General features: G+C 53.2%; 4 protein-coding genes across 4 annotated transcripts; 3 read left to right on the forward strand and 1 right to left on the reverse strand.

The window, feature by feature from the left end:
• Positions 1 to 1,367: 1,367 nt before the first annotated feature.
• On the forward strand, positions 1,368 to 3,109 carry PG997_002361 (Major facilitator-type transporter ecdD; the record flags this gene model as incomplete). Its single annotated transcript, XM_066806676.1, has 4 exons — positions 1,368 to 1,465; positions 1,535 to 2,339; positions 2,410 to 2,826; positions 2,933 to 3,109. 4 exons carry the CDS (start codon positions 1,368 to 1,370, stop codon positions 3,107 to 3,109), a joined length of 1,497 nt encoding a protein of 498 aa, XP_066673972.1.
• Positions 3,110 to 7,740: 4,631 nt separating this feature from the next.
• PG997_002362 (uncharacterized protein) lies at positions 7,741 to 9,339 on the forward strand (the record flags this gene model as incomplete). The annotated part of the gene is made up of 5 exons (XM_066806677.1): positions 7,741 to 7,902; positions 7,977 to 8,081; positions 8,159 to 8,541; positions 8,607 to 8,671; positions 8,756 to 9,339. 5 exons carry the CDS (start codon positions 7,741 to 7,743, stop codon positions 9,337 to 9,339), a joined length of 1,299 nt encoding a protein of 432 aa, XP_066673973.1.
• Positions 9,340 to 10,292: 953 nt separating this feature from the next.
• Positions 10,293 to 13,774, reverse strand: PG997_002363 (phospholipase A2; the record flags this gene model as incomplete). The annotated part of the gene is made up of 5 exons (XM_066806678.1): positions 10,293 to 10,484; positions 10,547 to 11,291; positions 11,347 to 12,555; positions 13,109 to 13,551; positions 13,619 to 13,774. The coding sequence occupies 5 exons, from the start codon at positions 13,772 to 13,774 to the stop codon at positions 10,293 to 10,295; spliced, it is 2,745 nt and encodes a 914-aa protein (XP_066673974.1).
• A 1,501-nt stretch (positions 13,775 to 15,275) lies between these two features.
• Positions 15,276 to 16,201, forward strand: PG997_002364 (uncharacterized protein; the record flags this gene model as incomplete). Its single annotated transcript, XM_066806679.1, has 2 exons — positions 15,276 to 15,932; positions 15,971 to 16,201. 2 exons carry the CDS (start codon positions 15,276 to 15,278, stop codon positions 16,199 to 16,201), a joined length of 888 nt encoding a protein of 295 aa, XP_066673975.1.
• Between the last annotated feature and the right edge of the window lie 2,427 nt (positions 16,202 to 18,628).

Below are 18,628 nucleotides of genomic sequence, written 5' to 3' on the forward strand. Positions count from 1 at the left end.
GTTTGAAAAACCCCGGGGGTCATGGGGGAAAGGGTCTAGCCTGCTGACGGAAGAATGCTAGGCACCCTAATAAGCTTTGCGTGGCACGGATTGGTCGCTGTTTCCATCGCGCATTTGCCCCTTGTCAGTCCAAATCAAGCACTCCATGGTACCTTGGCACTTTTGCCTCGCGAGGTAAGCACCAGGTTCGAATGGAGCAGTAATCGTACTAGAAACATCCAACCTGTTCGTCCAACACTGCTGTTCAGCTACTTTCGCAGCTATGGATGTAAGTTACTATGGCTAAGCCCAAGGAACTGACTACTGATTTGCAACTACGTATGGACCGTGAGGTGGATTGCGGTAGACACTGAGTAGTAAGTGTTCAGTGAAAATGCTTAGGGCAGGATCTAAGCTTGTTCTAAGCTCGTTCTGTCCGGTGCCGTCCTAGAGCTAGGGAGAAGATGGTATGTTTCTCTCCCGCGTCACGGCAACCGATACCCGCTTGTCTGGTGTGGTGATCATGGTTCTGTTGGTTGGTTGTCTTGCTTTCACTGACATGATCCGGTTGACAGAAGTGTTTCTGGAGTAGCATGATATGCATGCCTTGCTTCAAATGACATGCGCTTTGAGTAATGAGCGAAGGATATGGGTGTTGAGGTTGACAACCTACACTGACTGTGTCGCAATGTTGTTGAGAGAGAGCTAGGCCGTCTTGAGCCTGGCGCCTACTCCAGGTTCCACTGACCGACTCATAGTCCCTGCCCGCCCATTGGTCTCTCCTCTTCTGGTGTTACCCATCCAGGACCGTGACGGGTCTCCAATTACCCTGGAGGAAGGGGACTATGCAGACAGAAATCGGTCCGGCCGCGTCCATTCCTGCAAGCCCGCGTGATCGACAGCACTCAGCTCTTTTGCTCTTGAGGCTAAGCTGGCTCCTCTTTGGTCTTCTCCCCGCGGAACTACCATGCTGCTTGCTATGTTGCATCCACAATGCCGCCGATATAGCACCTTATGTAGCGCGAATCCGGGGCTCCAGAGCTATACCCCGGACTAGAGTTCTAGAGCTCGTTGCCCCAGTTCCTGGTCTGGAGATGATGGAAAGACTGGATGGAGGGAGGAACAAGCTTACTGCCACCCTCCCTGTAGTGTGCGCGTGGTGGTGCCGCTATGATGAGCCAGGTAGCCTTGCAGGCCATGTCCTCGCTGGATGGAACCTTGCAGGATTCATGTCTGGCACACACCTGGCCTAGTCAAATGCGGTTATATAAAGCCTGGATGTTTCCCGCCATTGTTTGACAGCTTCAGCACCGGGTCTCTCAAGGATCACTCTTCGGTATATCTATATCATTACCAAACACCCTGTCTCCATTGAACTATAGGTCAAAATGGTGCGGTTCCCGGGAAAGCCCGAACATGACGAGGGCAAGGCATGGCCCGCCATCGTGATTGGCGTGTTCGTCGCCTTTGGCGGTGTACTGTTCGGGTACGTTATGCTCAACATACATGGCTTGTGCTGCTAGAAGAACGCACTCACTGACGGGTCTCTATACAGCTATGACACAGGAACTATCAGCGGCATCCAAGCCATGGAGTACTGGCAAACACTATTCTCTACCGGTTATGTCAACTCCAAAGGCCATCTAGATGTATCGCCGTCGCAGTCATCGGCCGTCGTGTCAATTCTCTCGGCCGGTACCTTCTTCGGTGCCTTGAGCTCTCCCGCCTTCGCTGATACCATCGGTCGTCGCTATGCCCTCATATTCTCCTGCATGGTCTTCAACCTGGGCGTCATTCTCCAGACCGCCGCAACCGCGCTGCCGCTCTTCTTGGCTGGCCGATTCTTTGCTGGTCTGGGCGTCGGTCTCCTGTCCGCTGTCGTTCCCCTCTACCAGTCCGAGACAGCGCCCAAGTGGATTCGTGGTGCGATCGTCGGCGCATACCAGCTCGCCATCACCATCGGTCTGCTTCTTGCTGCCATCGTCGACTACGCCACGCAGGACCGCCAGGACACGGGCTCCTACCGCATCCCCATCGCGGTGCAGTTCGCCTGGGCCATCATCCTCATTGTCGGTATGCTGATTCTGCCCGAGACCCCGCGTTTCCTCGTCAAAAAGGGCAAGTACGAGAACGCGGTCCGTTCGCTCTGCAAGCTGCGCCGTCTCACGCCGGAGTCGGCCTCAATCCAGGTTGAACTCGAAGAGATCCGCGCCAACCACGAGTTCGAGATGACCCTCGGCAAGGCCAGCTACATCGACTGCTTCAGGGGCCCGATGCTCAAGCGTCAGCTCACAGGTATGGCTCTGCAGGGTCTTCAACAGTTGACCGGAATCAACTTCATCTTCTACTACGGAACTCAGGTAAGCCATACACCCTTATACACTGATTCGTAATCTGTCGAGAACCAAAGCTGACCCCACTTGTCAACAGTACTTCAAGAACTCGGGCATCACCAATGCCTTCACCATCCAGATGATCACGTCCTGCATCAACGTTGTTTCGACCCTCCCCGGTCTCTGGGCTGTAGATAGGTTCGGTCGTCGACCCCTGTTGCTGTGGGGTGCCGTCGGTATGTGTGTTAGTCAGTTCCTGGTCGCCATGCTCGGCACCACGACGACAAGCCAGGACGGTGCCGGCAACATTATCGTCCACAACGTGGAGGCGCAGAAGGCCGGCATCGCCTTCGTCTGCCTCTACATCTTCTTCTTCGCGTCGACCTGGGGCCCGCTGGCCTGGGTCGTGACGGGCGAGATCTTCCCGCTGAAGGTCCGCGCGCGCGGCCTGAGCATGACCACGGCCACCAACTGGCTGCTCAACTGGGCCATCGCGTACGCGACCCCTTACCTCGTCAACTACGGGCCCGGGTACGCCAACCTGCAGTCCAAGATCTTCTTCATCTGGTTCGGCTGCTGCTTCATCTGCATCGCGTTCGTCTACTTCTTTTATCTACGAGACCAAGGGCCTGTCGCTCGAGGAGGTCGACGAGCTCTACGCCGAGGTCAAGCTCGCCAACAAGTCGTCGACATGGCAGCCGACCTCCACCTTCCGCCAGCGGAAGGAGGGCGCTGCGGGCCACGAGGGTGTCGTCGGGGCCGAGAAGGTCGCTCACACGCACGAGGACGAGGTGTAAGGGGTTGGCCTTGGGGTTTTCTGTGAGGAAATGCTGGGTGCTTAGGGTCGGGTCGGGTGTTGGTTACTGGAGTTTGTTATTATGATACCACGATAAGATGAGATATAAGCGAGAGGCGCATATACAGAGAGACAGAATTTGATAAACTAAGACATAAATTTTAGATGTCATAATATCTAATCTGCTTAATCAAGAACAATGAGATGGTTCTAATCACTCGCCTATCAATCAGTGACTGGCTGATGTCCGAATGTAGACCACACCAACTACTTCGCCTGACTTGTCGGCAGCACTGGCGCCTCCATTGGACGACTACCCGATGCCCCGGTCCGATGCTGACTGGTCGTTCACCAAGCCCGCCAGCACATATTGCGTCCTGGGGACGACTCCTGGCGCACCCGCCTGGCCGTGTTCGGCATGTGTCAATTGCACCTCTAAATTGGCTTTGGGCATTTGCATAAGGGTGGCTCGCCACTACAACAGGCCTTCGCGGCTCAACCAGTCGCCGATCAGGAGCGGCATTCCATATCTGTATTCTACGCGACAAGCTTTAGTTTCGTGCTATATTGATCTCTCAAGCCCACAGGATGAGGTTCGGAACGGGTGTCGATCCGACGGAGGGTACAGGATGAGGGACCGTACGTGCAAATGCAAGCAGCAGAGCCGCCGCCGCCGCCGTAGGCTTCCTCGTGCAGCTCCTGGCAATCGCAAGGACCGAATTGTAGATTTCAGGACGGGATGAGTAAGGTGCCGTTGTCTGGATCGGACCAGGGGGTGATGCCATCAGCAGCAGTAGCAGCAGCCCAGCCGGCCAACCACCTTCAATTACCTGAACAGTCGGAGCAATGCACATTTTCACTTTCTCTCTCGTGTCGCATAGTCTCTCCTCTCGGGGAAGAGTCAGGTTTATCTTTCCGTTTCTCCGCGCGCGCCGAGCCGTACAGGTGTGTCGCCTGCCCCTGAACGGCGGCTTTGGGGACGGTTCCGGCACGGGAGAAGTAGGCAGTAATTACAATCACGCACTGCCATCGCAATTGTCGTCCGGCTCCTGGCGGTCGCGAATCAGCGAGAACCGGGTTCGAGTCTGAGGGGAGCGGGTGAGAGCTGGCGTTCTTGCCTCAGTTCAGATCGCGTGGTGTTTCACCGATTGCATCGGTTAGAGCACGCTACTCCTTTTTCCCGCCCAATCTCATACGGCGCCTCAAGAGGTATTCATCTTAGTTATTTCATGCGTGGAACCGTACGGGCACACCGCTGCCTATTTTCTGAGGCGTAATGCCGATGGGCAACACCGCACGGCTCTGCAGCGCGGAAGAGAGAGAGACAGGAATGGTAGGGCGTTATTCCAAGAAAAGCGCTACCGTCGCAATCCTCGTCCATTTCTCCGGCAACCGAGCAGTAGACCGAGGGAATTGGGTTTCCATATGAATGGGGGGACAGGGCTGCTCTGCTTGTTCTATATTTGACTTCCTTTACCATGCCACGGTCTACACTACGCTCTTTGCTCAAGTGCCGCGAACCCGCTTCGACAGGACACGGTATTCGGCTGCGCAAGCTCCCGGAGTGAGATGGAGGCGATAACAGATGCACTTACTTCATGCACCGAAGGTGTACGGGCCGGATGTCTGCCCTTGAACAGGCGTTGAATAGACACAAACGAGAGGAAGAGAGAGATGCATCAATGTAGTGCAACGTGATCCTTGTGTGGCTTTGGCTAGCCACACCGAACGTTGCCCTGCCCTGCACCCGCCAGCTGCCAGCCTCCTCCTAGCTAGCCACTTACGATCTCCACGCACAACGTGTTCTTCGGCCAGATTATCGTAAGCACATGGGAACTAGGTGAGGATCGATCGAATCTGATACACGCATACCCTGTTCAATTGACAGCGCTCGTGGTTTTAGTGGCTAGGTTGTTCTAGTCTCTCTGCTTCCCTGTTTCCAGAACCGGCAGGTGCTACGTGGGCGGAGATCGTGAAGCACCGGTCCAATTGCAGCGTGGCTTTGAATGCAACGTCGGAAATCTCGCTTCTCCTTGTAACGTGCACTGGCCCTAAACGGGCGAAAAACAGCCCGATCTTTGAAAAATGGACAGACAGCAGTCCAGTTCATTAGCCTGTCTTCCTCAGTCGACTTTTCCTCGGTCGAGCGATTGGCATCGGGTTCTTCAAACCGATTGATTGATTTGAAGGCGATTTTTCCTTCTTCTTTGGGTCATTGGCCATCCACTGTGTCGGGTTTTCTAACTGTTTAAGGCAGCCGTTTAGGCGTTGCTGACGAAAAGAGGAAAAAGAGAGAGAGAAAACAGTTATTGTTCGCATTTCGGCAATTCCGTACAATGGCCCGGCGAGGCACAGCACCGTGGGCGGGCACGGGTATTGCGGAAGGCGGGCCTAGAATGTAAAAGCTTACTGCAAACACCGGCAGGTTGGCAGGGTGTTTGCATGAATGTGTGCAGCAGCAGCGGTGGTGGCTACGGCTCTAGCTGTCACAAAATTGAAACAATCTCTGCTCGGACAGCTCATTGAACGTAACCTTGGGTGCTTGGTAAACAAACTCGACCGTCTTTTCCAGCTGGAAGTACATATGTATTTCTATCCATCAATAGACGCGAGACGCGAGACGCTTGACCTGCCCGTTGAGTCTTGACATTAAGTTAGCTGTGACACCAGGTCGAATTCTGGCGCCACTTTTCTTGTCAAATTTCGCGTAGCTTTTCCCAGCCCAACTCCCGCTGCAACTGCCAGAGAGACCTGACACGCCCAATCTGACGAGGGTTGAATTGTTTATTCGAGTTTCCGCCCCTTTCGACTCTATTTCGAGTTCATCTCGTTTACAGTTAGGACATAGGGAGAAGCAGAGAGGAAGAGGGTTGGCGCGGTGTCGAGAACTTTTGCGCGTCGGATATCCTCCGATTGAGGGACGACCAAATCAATTCAGGCAAGCCGCCAGGCCAACCATGGAATGATTATCGTCAGCTAAACCCGGTGTGCGGCTTCATCAACCCACCCGGCTCCATTCAAAATATCTGCTTGTCCTCTTTCAGTACCTCATTCTTACGTGAGGCTGAGAAAGCGCCAGAAAACTCGCACCTACATCGGGAAGATCGTCGTCACCTGGAATGGTGGATCTTGCTCCTCCGTCTTGCCCTCATCGCTGGCGGCTGGGCACGCTGGGCCACACATCGATATCGCAATGGCACCTTTCCCAAACCCGGATCGGCATTCTGTATCGTTCAATGGTCTCTGATAGACCCAAAGTAAGAAAGTCTCGCTGGTGCCCAACATGCTGATCTCTCGACAGACTTGAACTCTATCATATACTCTGCCCCTCCTTGAAGCTGCATACCACGTACATGTTGAAAATCCTTGCCTATGTGTGCGTGCCAACCATCCAGAAAAAGGTGCTTATCCGGCTGTGTGTTCAGATCCATGCACCATGCTCTCGCCGGCCTGCAGCGACTAGACTGCGGCACTAGGGGGGCAAGCAGCGAGCTCGTTCCTGTATGCGTTGAGCTACTGTCAGGGCTACCTGGACGCGTCGTCGAGGCGAGCGGAACCTCAACTTAGCGGACCCCGCCGTGCTTTCACGGCTCCTCACCCAGATCATTGGCACAGGCAAGTCTCATTTGCTACCGGCGGTCACAAACAATGCATCTTGATAGATGTGTGGATCTTTGGTCGATTTGGGCTGTACAGGCATTTACAGCGTCACATCTGTTTACGCTACGACGAATGCTTGCGCCATTTCGCTGAGTCTCGGGTTCGTCATTGATGGAACCATTGGGCACATAGATGCATGATTTATGTGCACATAGCTATGGACATCGGCACTCAAGTACCGAACCCGGTCCGTTTCTGACAATACGATGTAGCTACATCAAGATCGGCAGGCAAAACAATGACTGCTGTCAGTGAATGTTCTGGCCAAGGGCCAGATCAACCACTCTGCAGCCGGCTGCAAACGGAAATGCTGAGAAACCCGCTTACCAAGAACTCCCGGAAATAGGTCTTGTCTCAGTGCCGGATCGTTACAGACTATTTCAGGGGGCAACCTGCCACAGTCCAGGTCCCCAAGCTGGGGCCCGAGATAGGTTCCACTATAGGGAACGAAAGCCCGTTGTCTCATTCGCTGGAGCTATCCCCGATTGGCTCGATTGGAAGAATATACAATGGGTATACTAGTGCTCTGCCGCTATCCCCAGAAACAGCAATGGCACCGGCCTCGGCTCGACGCTAACGCTCAGCTGCAGTGACGCAAGGTACTGTCGCCCTCGAACTGCTACCAAAACCGGGTGTGGTCGATCCATTTCCTGGACGAGCTTTTCATTACACTGGATCCGTTATTCCGCATATGCAATGCAGCAATCGGGGATAACAAGACCCTCGTGCTTGGTATGGGTCTGGGGCAAGAATCCAGGACACCAGCGTCTTCCCAAAACGGACGGGACCCCTTCGTTGTATTCCGGGTTTTTTCCAACTTTGAAAATGCCTTAAAGGAGGGTCTTGACTGACTCGTTGGTTCCTTTTGACGTCCCTTTTGAGATCCCGAGCCTACGGTTCTTATGTTATGTAATCACGCCAGCTTACAAAGAGGAGACGAGCAACCCTCAAGCCAGCACCCAATCCGCAGCCATGGCTGACGGCGTCGATATCCCGAATCGCGGCCCCGAGCTGCAGGCCGTCTGCATTGCCTTGCTAGCACTGGCCGTCACCACAGTTGCCCTTCGATGCTACACGCGCGTTTTTATCCTCAGAGCGTTTGGGTTGGATGACGGAGTTATGGTCTTCGCAACGGTAAGCTATGGCTTATGGCAATCCCTTCGAAACGCCTTCAGAAGAGCGACCGCTAACTAAGAGGCTATGATTAGGTTTCGTTTGTTCTGTTCACTTCGTCGGCGCTTACAGGAGTCCACTATGGAACCGGACGGCACCATAAGGATCTTGCTAAGTTGGACATCCAGGAGGCGATGAAGGTTCGTCCAACCCTCCGTCGGAGCTCATGCTCTGCCACGACCAGTCTTCTAGATTATATGCTTACTCAAATCTATAGTATTGGTGGTTCTGCTACATATGGTACTGCATCACTATGATCGCCTCGAAAATATCGATTGGCATCTTCCTTCTGCGCATCACCGTCGTCAAAGTCCACAAGTGGATCATTTATGTCGTCCTTTTTCTCTCCGTCATCACCGGCGTCGTCTTTTTCTTCGTCACGCTCCTGCAGTGCCAGCCACTCTACTACTTCTGGGACAAGGACAACCCGGGGACATGCGTTTCGCCGTCCATCATCGCGGCCCTCACCTACCTCTACAGTGCCTTCAGCGTGCTTTGCGACTTCACCTTTGCGCTGCTCCCGCTCCACATGATCATGGGGCTGCAGATGCGCAAGAGTATCAAGTACTCACTTGTCCCCATTCTTGGCATGGCCTGCGTGTAAGTTTTGCATCTCTCAACAACCGGCCATTGCATGTTGCATACTGACACGATCGTTCTCTTAGGGCCAGTATTGCCGTTGTTGTACGTTTCGTCTTCGTCCACACATTTGAGGAACCGGACTTTTTATGTATGTGAATCATAAAACCTTCGCCCGCCAGGGTTTTGGCCTGTTTAATATGTTTTGGTCTGGTGCTGACACTTTCCTTTTTAGGGGCAACGGTGGATATCGCGATCTGGTCTGACGTCGAACAAGGCCTCGCTATCTGTGCTGGATGCTTGGCGACCCTACAGCCCTTAATCAAGCGAACAGCGCAGTCGGTTGGTCTCTGGAGCATACATACTGGTCCCGGGGCTTCTGCGTCCGGCCTGCCACCACAGACCATTGGCAGCATGGACCGTCATAAAGCGAGCCGGGCCCGCGCCGCGCGGGAAAACGGCAACTTCACACTGGCAACATTCCAGCGCGTGTCCGAAGACGATGAAGAGGACCTCGATTTGGAGGGCAACCATCGACGAGGCGGTGGCGGCGAAAGCAAAAGCGGAGTGACGTGCGGGACTCCCAACACCGGCGGCGACGGCAACGACGGCAACGACGACAGCAAAAGCATCCGCAACAACAAAGTAGGCATTTTCACCACGACCACAGTCACGGTCAAGAAGGAGCCCGCCCATAACGACGGCGACGGCATGTACAACCACTTCGACGACAGCGAGGAGCGGCTCACGCACAAGTCGTCCAAGGACTTCATAGAGGAGGGAGGGCCCCGGATCAGCCCCCCGAAGCCCGCTGGATAGCGTACCGCCGCACAAACGAGAATTATGAGTGAAAGGAAAAAGCAAACTTGACTGTTAGAACTATTAGCGTGTATTGACATTAATCTCTGTCTGGTGATTTCAGACAGACAGATACCCCAGTAAAATATTTATACATAATGGATAAAATAAAGCAACAAGCCATAACTCTCTCATGCAATGTCATTGGCCGTTGTGCACTTTATGTTCTCGGGACTTCGTGGTTTTGAGTTTGAACTGAATGAGGGCCAATGTCGATCGTTCTGCTCCCCCTATTTTGGTGGCCATTGGCTCCTGCCGTTTCCGATGCAGCGCCTAAATGTCTCCTGACATGGTCGTATTGCCTTGGTTTTCAACTCTAGCGTTTTGGGGACTTAATCTTTTCTTTTTGTTCTAGATTTGCCGAGGGGCCGAGAGGTTCTTGAGTCTTGGTGGGTAGAGCTATGCAAGTAGCCTCATCAGGCCCTTGCTGACCTCGTGGCAAATAGGGGGTCACTACTGCACTGCCACTTCGTACTACGTAGAAAGGCCTAGAACTTTGTTTGTATTATCTTCCCTTGAACGCCGTAAATCCGAACTCACCTAAAATACACCAATACTGTGTGCATGAGGCCCAGTTCGTGTTGCAGGCGTGGCGTTACAAACGCTCAGCTGGATCACGTAGTACGTTCACTATTGGTTGGATTGCCCTTGCTCGGTTTGCACGGATGCATCTATCACTGGAAGAGACTTTATGATACGATTTTTGAATACAGGACGTTCCAGGGGGTACGATACATGCATACGTAGATATGCAGGCTTCTAGTATTGTGCTGTTAATGCAACGCATCCTTTGATTGGTATTTTTAACAGCTAGAGATGTGAAGTTATATGATTGCGCCCCTTTACTTGGAATGCTGGATCACTTTCCATTGGTGTTGATGAAGATCCAAGAGCGGAAGGATATTTTAGCTTAGCTAGCTACATCTGTTTCCCGGGTTGGACAAGCAACCGCTGCGGCGCTTCTTATTTTCTTCGTAGACGTGTCTCGTGACGCGCTTGATGGCGTGAATAGCGTATTCCGAGAGGTTGGCCTCGGCAGTCTTGAAGAGGAGCTTCACTTGCTCTGGTTTCCATACCAGGTTGTAGGAGGTGGAGAATGATGCGGTCTTCATACGTTGTCAGTCATTGGTTGTCAGGAGTGGACGAGAAATTGAGTAAAACAACTTACGGAGGGATCGAATCCTGGATTTATGCCATTAGGTAAAAGGGGACAGTAAATGATGTACAGCTCTTTTCCTCTGTCTTGACGTATCCCTTTGAACACTTTGACGTATCTATGTAAATATTTCGCTTCGGTCTCGGCTGCTGTTGCTGCTGTTGACGTAGCGTCTGTTGTTGGTACCTGATTGAATGCGACATACTTCGGAGTTGGACGGTATAACTCGCCAGTGATATCCTCGAGGCTCATGTGACAATCCTCGGCGAAGTTATGAAGCCGCCGCTCGGCGTGGCTGCTCTGGATATCCGACGAGGCGTCGAAAGCCACGATGATGTCCGCCTCGCGGTCGGGACGCGCCAGGATATGGTTGGGGAGGTTGTTGGACATGCCGCCATCCATCAGCCTATGTCGTGTCTCAGCCTCCCATTCTTCGGGTCTTGCACCATCAAACCCTTTGAAGGGATTCGGGTCATGGCCCGCACGGATGGGATTGCCCCAGAGAAACCCCCTGCGCGTCAAAGGCCGCAAGACGTAGTTGTTGAAGAGCAGCAGCAGCCGCGTCATGGTCGTCCCTTGCGGCAAAGTCGCCAGTAGGGCCGAGATGTAACCTGTCAGCGGCCCCGCCGGCGCACTGGTGCACTGGCCGAGCATTAGAGACAGGGACTGTTCGGGCAGACGCCGTGATGCCACGGACCGACCCGACACGAAGGTCCGCCCGTAGGACCAGGTGGGAACGTAGGCCTGAGCCTCAGGACTGCCGACTTCGGAGTGGCGAGATCTCGAACCATTGGAAGAACCCTTTCGCAAACGGGCTATCGCTAGCGGCCGCCTTTCTCCCCGTAACATGAATGCCATCCCGATTCTTGGGCATCGTGTCAGATACTGCCGTGGCATGCTGGACTAGGGCTTGTCCTGGCGGCTGGCCTTTGCTCAAGGACGAGTCCCCATGAGGCTTGACGCCGGGCGCGTTTTTGGGTGCCTTTCTAACCGCGGTGAGAATTGGCATGGGCTCGAGGCCACGGTCTATCCCTGCATGCTCCCATACCCGCGAGAACTGGAACGTGGCGCGACTCAGCTTGGCGCCGGGCTCCCGTGAGAGAAGCTGGTAGGTCGACGTCAACGTCGCGTAAAGGTCCATAATGCCCAGCCCAATGGCGCCGCTCTGTGCCTTGCGGACAAGGGGCCCTAGAAGAAAATAGACGCCCTGGCTACTGCGGGCGACAATGTCGAGGGCGTGCAGACTCAGCGGGTGCGTCAGCTCTTCCGCGACCGATAAGTAATGTCTCATGAGCCGAGAGAAGTCCTGGCGGGCGATGGTGTAGTAGCCGGCCAGTGCCCAGCAGCTGCCGCTCACACCCGCTGTCCAGGATAGGCAGTCCCACAGGTCGAGTTTCTTCGAGGCCGCCATGAAGGCGGCGAAGCCGTACATGGCCCGGTAGCCACCGCCCGAACCCCCTAGGGCGATCAGGGGGACATCTCGAGGATCCACGATCTCACCTGGGCCCAAACCGAGGAATTTGTGGAGGGAGTCGTCTCCCTTGGAGGAGATCCTAAGAGTCCTTAAACGGGTAAACTCCTTTTCCTTCGGGTGCACACACGAAGAGCGCCGAACCGTCGCATCTCGGCTGGTTTCAGGATAGACCTTGACATCCTTCTCGTCGCGCCGCAATAGCTCTCGGACCTGAGCGAAGTCGAAGACCCGTCTTTTCCATCTTTGCCCGATACTGCTAATGCTGCTGTCTACGTTTGTGACGCCTGTGACAGGAGCAGCTAATGCGAAAAGCGACAAGTCTCGAGGCGGCAGGTGCACCGTCCGCCAGTTCTTCAGCGTGATGGTCTTGAGCTTGCGCGCGTGCAGCCGTTGGAGCCGCTGTTGCAGGTGAGGGAGTTGGGAGGAGACAGGGGCCGCCTTGAAGAGGGTCACCAGGGCACAGAGGCAGTAGGCTTTCAAGTAGAGGTACGTAGGTGACCGGCGAATGGTTTTCAAGACCACCATGGCAGCACCGGCTAACTCGACTCTGCAAAAAGAAAAGAAAGACACAGACTGTGAATCTATGGATGTTGCCGAGCATCTTATTCTTCTTTTACTCGTGAGTTGTTTTGTTATTCGCGAAGATCCACTTCTTGTAGCCATCAGGAGGTATGCCCCAATAGAAACAGCATATGTTGAGCCGGAGAGTTCTGATTGGCCGAGTCAAAGTGGATAGTCCTATCTCTAGTATATCCCGAGCACCCCTGAATCCGCGCTCACCTGATACACTTCCACACATCAATTAGACAAGTAACAGATGCCAGCTTGTGGCCAATATGACATGTGTGAATGCTGTATTGGTCCTATGACAGAATAGATCCAAGGTATGAAGGAAAGAATGGCGAACTATAAACCAAAGACCACTACCTACATACAGTAGAAATAACCCCCGAAGATAAAGCTTAGAATTGTGAGCAGACTATGAATGAGAATAATAATTTGAAAGAGGACCTAAACAAGCAGATCCCCCCATGACCAAAGGTGTACCGGGGGCGTTATCGTCCTGATGTGAATGAAGCCATGCATTTTGCTTGGCTTACTGAGGGTCCTCATAATAGACCCCGAGCTCCTTGGCCAGCTGCTTGCAGCCGTCGCAAGAAGCGATGGGCGTGCCCGCCTCCTTCTTGACCTTGTCCTTGCTGGACCCGTAGACGCCCCAGACGGCGACCTTGGGCCCCTTCTTCTGCCCGTTGCCGTAGATCTGGTCGAGGATGGGCACGTCCTTGGCCGGCTGCATGTTCTTGGACACCTCCATCCAGAAGTAGGCCCCGTCCTCGGCGTCGGCGCGCGCCTTCTTGATGTGCTGGTAGTGCGCGCGCCAGATGAGGCCGTGCTTCTTGTCGCCGAGCATGAGGTCCTGCCAGTTGCCGCGCGGGATCGTCGACGCGTAGACGGACTCGGTCGACTTGTCGTAGTAGGCCGCCACGAGCAGGTTGTTGGCGCCCGTGAGGGCGTTGTCCTGCTTCCGGACCCAGTTGAAGGCCTTGTTGGCCTCGACGTAGAGCCCCTCGATGCCGTCGATGACGCCCGTCTTCTTGTGGGCCACCCACACGGGCGAGTTGGGGGCTCGAGTTAGGCGCCTTGTCCATCTTCCACTCGCCCGTGGTCGGCTTCATGTTCTTCGGGATCCGGGGCTCGAGCGCCGGGGCCGCCTGGGCTAGGCCCAGGAGGCCGGCGGCCAGGGCGATGATGTTGGAGAAGCGCATGGTGGTTTAGGTTCTATTTGGAAGGATAGCTGCGAAGGGGGCGATATACTACAAGAGAGCAAGGGGAAATCTTCTAATGTGTCTTTCTTTCTAATGCTGCTGTGATGGTGTTCCATGAGCGACGAGTTCACTTCACAGTCTGAGGAGCAACATCTTTATATTGGCATTTCTCTCCCTAGAGCTTCATATCGACAGCCGGCGCTGACGTCCTTACGGCTGTCAAATAGGTCACACTCGGTGTTCTAAAAAGAATGCCCCCCAAATCAGTTCATCCTGAATGTGACGCAAGTATATTGGATAATATGAGTAAGACCTAGCTGTCGTAATCAATGTAAACCATATGCCGTCCTGAACTACACTGGAAGTCAGCTCACGTCATATCAAGTATGTGCTGTATCACCTAGGCCTCTCATTGGTTACCCCTGACCGAAGGTGTAAAGAGAGAATTATAGGAAGCGGCTCAGGTCGGGCAGAGAACTACTCCTAACTGCAGATCGACTTAGCATCGAATTGAAGCCAACAAAAATCCGAAAACGAAGAACTGCCAATCAGATCTCGAAAAGGTTCACAAAGATGGAGTGAGGTAAACACAATGGACGAGGCTGAGCGGAAGGAGCAAGTGGTGATCAAGTGGTGATACACCTGACACACCAAATGTAGTATGGATCGTATTCCGAAGGGCCAAACTGCCCATATTGGCAGTGTCACCAGTCAGCCCGACCCCAAAGCCTGAAGTGCCTTGCATAAGACCCGAGCTTTACCACCCCAAGATCTACGTGGTGACACCAAACGCTACTTGAATACTCGCTACCGACGCTCGCATAGCATGCATGTATGTATCCTTTGTGCATACTTAGCGATTTGATGAATGCTCAACTCAAAAAGCCCTTAAGGGCTCGCCCCGTAGCAGGGGCATGTCCACGCACGGATAGGGGTGACATTCGCATATCACCTAAATACATGGCTCGAATAAGCACTAAAATAACTGTGCTACGTGTGAAGGATGGCTGTGTTGGTAGGTTCGCTTTCTTGTCAATATTCCTACTGCCCAGACTCGTGCGGTTCGGTCGGTGCAAGGGCTGAGTAACCACCTTGCAGATCTTGGGTCGTCTCACATAATATATTGCATGAAATCCGTCTATGGCCCCCATTGCCAAACGATACAATTACGTGTCGATCTTGTCACACAGCACATGACCAATTAAATTAAATTGCCTACTACTGTTGCGCAAAAGGTGAGCAACAGGCAGACAGGCAGAAATAGGGGAAATCAAGCGCCACCTGCTGCGCCTGCGCCTGCCCCACTCCTTGGCCTGCCCCTCAACCCGCAACCCAGGCCTAAGAAACAGGCACATAAGCTTGCAAACAGCAACACTTCAACGTCGAGTTGCATCTTCTTCCTCTCCAGACCAGACGTTCGACTTCATAAGAAACATCCCCTCTCCTTCCTGATTGAGATATTCCATGACATCGCCCATGTACACTGGATAGAACAGCTACAATGGCGCAAGACGCACCCTCCGTATCGGCCACAGAGAGCACAGCCGCACCATCATCTGCTGCCACATCTCGCCTGCTCAGTCTCCCGCCCGAGATCCTATTGAAGGTGCTGGAGAACACAGACCTAGTCGCGCCCGCCGAGGTCATGTGGAGCCCCGTCGAGCGCTACAGCCTGCCCTTTGGCGCGGCCGTGGGCACAGCCTGGAAGCCGCCCACGGCGCTCTTCCTCGTCAGCAGCGCCCTCACCGCGGCCGCTCGGAAGGTGTTCCTGGAGCGGAACTGCATCGATGTGCGCCCAGAGACCTCAGGGTTCTACGAAATCTTAACAGAGGGCCAGAAATCGAACATGCCGCAGCGCTATGCTGCCAGCGAATTCTTCGAGCATGTCATGGATGCGGGCCACTTGCCTCTCCTGCGAAACCTGACTTGTTCCCTGTTTGACGCGGTCGACCGGGAGGTCGGCGAAGAGGCGCGAAAGGATTGGCTTGACGTTCTGGGCCGGATCAAGAACTATGAAGAAGGAGGGCTGAGCTTGCGCACCCTAAGCATTTCGGGCTCCTGTGGAAATGACGAGGACGGGAAGCTGTGGAAGGATGCGTCGAAGGAAGACGTCATCGACCAGATCCGGCGCTTCATCGCCGACAATATCTGGTGTTTTGTGTCGCCTGATGGACCCCCTGGGGCGTCACGCAACAGTTCTGGGTGGAACTTCGGTGCGACTCGGGCGTTGCAAGATATAGCATTCGAAAGAAGGATCAAGACAAGGCGAATGACGCATATTGGGATAAGGACTGGGGCGTCATGCTCCAATCGCGTCCTGTACCTGGGGGTAAGCCCGGCGATGTTGCATCACCCGGCTCAAGCAGTGGTTCACAGACGAGTGGTTGGGTGGAAGAAGTCTGGGTGAAGGAGATCGACCATCTCTGATTGACTGAACGGGCATGTCGGCTACGAATGGAATATATATACAATAACAATAACAGAAACAACATTTATGATCTCAAGGAGAGGTAGAAAGTGACATGGTCCTTTTAGTCGGGGAGGCATATCACTTAAAGAATGAATAGACAGATACGCGAAGTACGCTTAGTCTTTCAAGTGTCGGGCTTTTAGTGGATGCTGCAGGGCTTTAGAAGTCTTCGCACCGGTCATCTTTAGGTTTGCTATGGGCTTTGCAAACAACTGAATAACCAGTGCCAAGCCAACCATTACCAAGCTGCCAACGACTACCGCCTACAACACTCAAATAGACTTGTTCCTTGGAGAAGCACTTACTGGTTTCCAGCTTGGTCAGTCGCTTGATGTAACCGTCAAACACGATGGAATGATGTAGCAGATTGAATTAGACCTTGTCTGATGTCTTAATGTGACAGTCGCCTTGGTGTCGATCTATCTGATTATCCAATAAGACTGGGGTTGCGGTTACAAAAATAGTACTGAAGTGGAAATATATGTCCGAGTAATGCTAATAGCTACTATTGTATTTTACTGAGTCTCAATACCTTTTTATTTAGACTGAGCAAGAGTGGGGGATGTCGTGTATCTAGGTTGAAAAAGGGGTGGGAGGGGGACGAGACGAGAAAAAAAAAAAAAAAAAAGGACAAAGTGACCGCAGAGGGAGTTGAACCCTCTTGCCTCTAAGTATAGGAATAAGACTACTACCGCTAGGCTACCCCGGCCCGGTCAAGGGAAAAGGGCGTCATTAGAATTGATAAAGCCTTGAAAGAAGAGAGGGCGCGCCTTTCTCGCTGGGTGAGCAGGTTTACAAGGTTCGGCAGTGGTATGGTTCGTTGCTGTGAGGATGGGAGGGCAGGCAACCCTTTTGAATACGGTCGGGCAAGAGATGTTTTTGAAATAGAGTAAGCGGAGGAGTAGTATGCAAGATAGAATGATATGCGAACTAGTACTATATCAATGAACGTAGTGTGTTATTGGCCACGGGAAAGGTCCGTCAGCACATCAGGCGAAGTAAAAGGGAGGGGCTTCAGCGTAAAGCGCAGCTTGCCGGAATTATAAATATGGAGAAATCTGGTATAGGACAGCTGGTGATTGTTAATATGGGAGGCAGCCACTTCGGGGCTTTCCTTCTTACCCCTGGCCATCTCGCTTAGCCCCTCTGACTCGACGTGATAGCAAGAAGTGATCACGATCAGGCTCAGAAGTCTCGAAATTTTCACTGAGAAGACTGGCATGTGGCAGGTAGTCTGGCTGGCGGTCACATCGCTGGTGGATCCAGGATTCTATTTCTGGAGAGAGCCCCACCACCCACAGTTGACACCATTTTCTTCAACGGATCTTTTGCGGCATGGAACCCGATGTTGACGACGACGACGAGGAGCGGCGCAGACATGAAACCCACTTTATGTGCTTCCCGACGGCGAGTAAGGCTGATGAGCCGGGTAACACGGCTTGTGGTCTATGTATCAGTCCTGGGTCGTGTGTGACAGGGCTACTGTATGTTGTGCCACTGCCAGATGTTGAATTAGACTACTCTTGGTGGGAATGCCAAGCTGACAACATCAGCGCCCTGTGCACCAAAGCTGAGCCGAGCACCGACACACGGCCGTGGAGGAGATCTGACATTGCTTTCTAGAAACTATAACGTTGATGTTTAGAACAGAGGGAGTTCCCTAGGGCGCCCTCTTGGCTACTTGGTGACACAGAAGAGTCAGCGACGTAGCATTCGTACCTACTCAGCACCCAGGAGGCTTAACTGCCAGCCACCGTTGGGTTGGATGCGCAGAACATGAGGTGGCCAGGAATCATCTAGTTGTGACCTGCCATCGCCACACGATCTACGAGATGCATCTATAGCAACGCATAATGAACCCTGACTCGCTGATAGACAATTTGTGGGTCTGATACAAAACCCCCGACCCCGGACAGGCTGAATATAGCCAAAAGGATCCATTCAGGGGTCAATGCTATGAACTACGGCCTTGGGTCGTTCGTTTCATGTTTTGGTTCGCAGCCAGACAACCAATCGTTTACTCAGTTAAGGTTTCCTGCGGCGCAGAAACAGGGTCTCCATCTTGACAGCTCAGCCCGGGTGCGAAAATAGTAAAGTGCCATTCTTCCCAAAGTAGTATAGTGTCGTTCTTCAACAACTACGCTGAGTCGCACACGATGGACCTTGGACTCTGTGGCGACATGGAAACGCGAGGAGTTCAAATAGACCGGGCAATTCCTGATGGAAAGGTGTTTCTGGCATTGGCGACTTCTCACATAGGCATCTGCGATAACAGATCGAACACCACGGAGACAGTCCTTACAAAGTCGTTGTGTGTACTCGCTTCGACACTCTTCTGGTTTCTTTTCATCTTTCTCCCTTTTTTCTTTTCTTCATTCTTCTAT

The sequence above is a fragment of the Apiospora hydei genome (assembly GCF_038363865.1).
Source record: "Apiospora hydei strain CBS 114990 chromosome Unknown utg000003l_segment0_segment0, whole genome shotgun sequence".
NCBI lineage: Eukaryota > Fungi > Ascomycota > Sordariomycetes > Amphisphaeriales > Apiosporaceae > Apiospora > Apiospora hydei.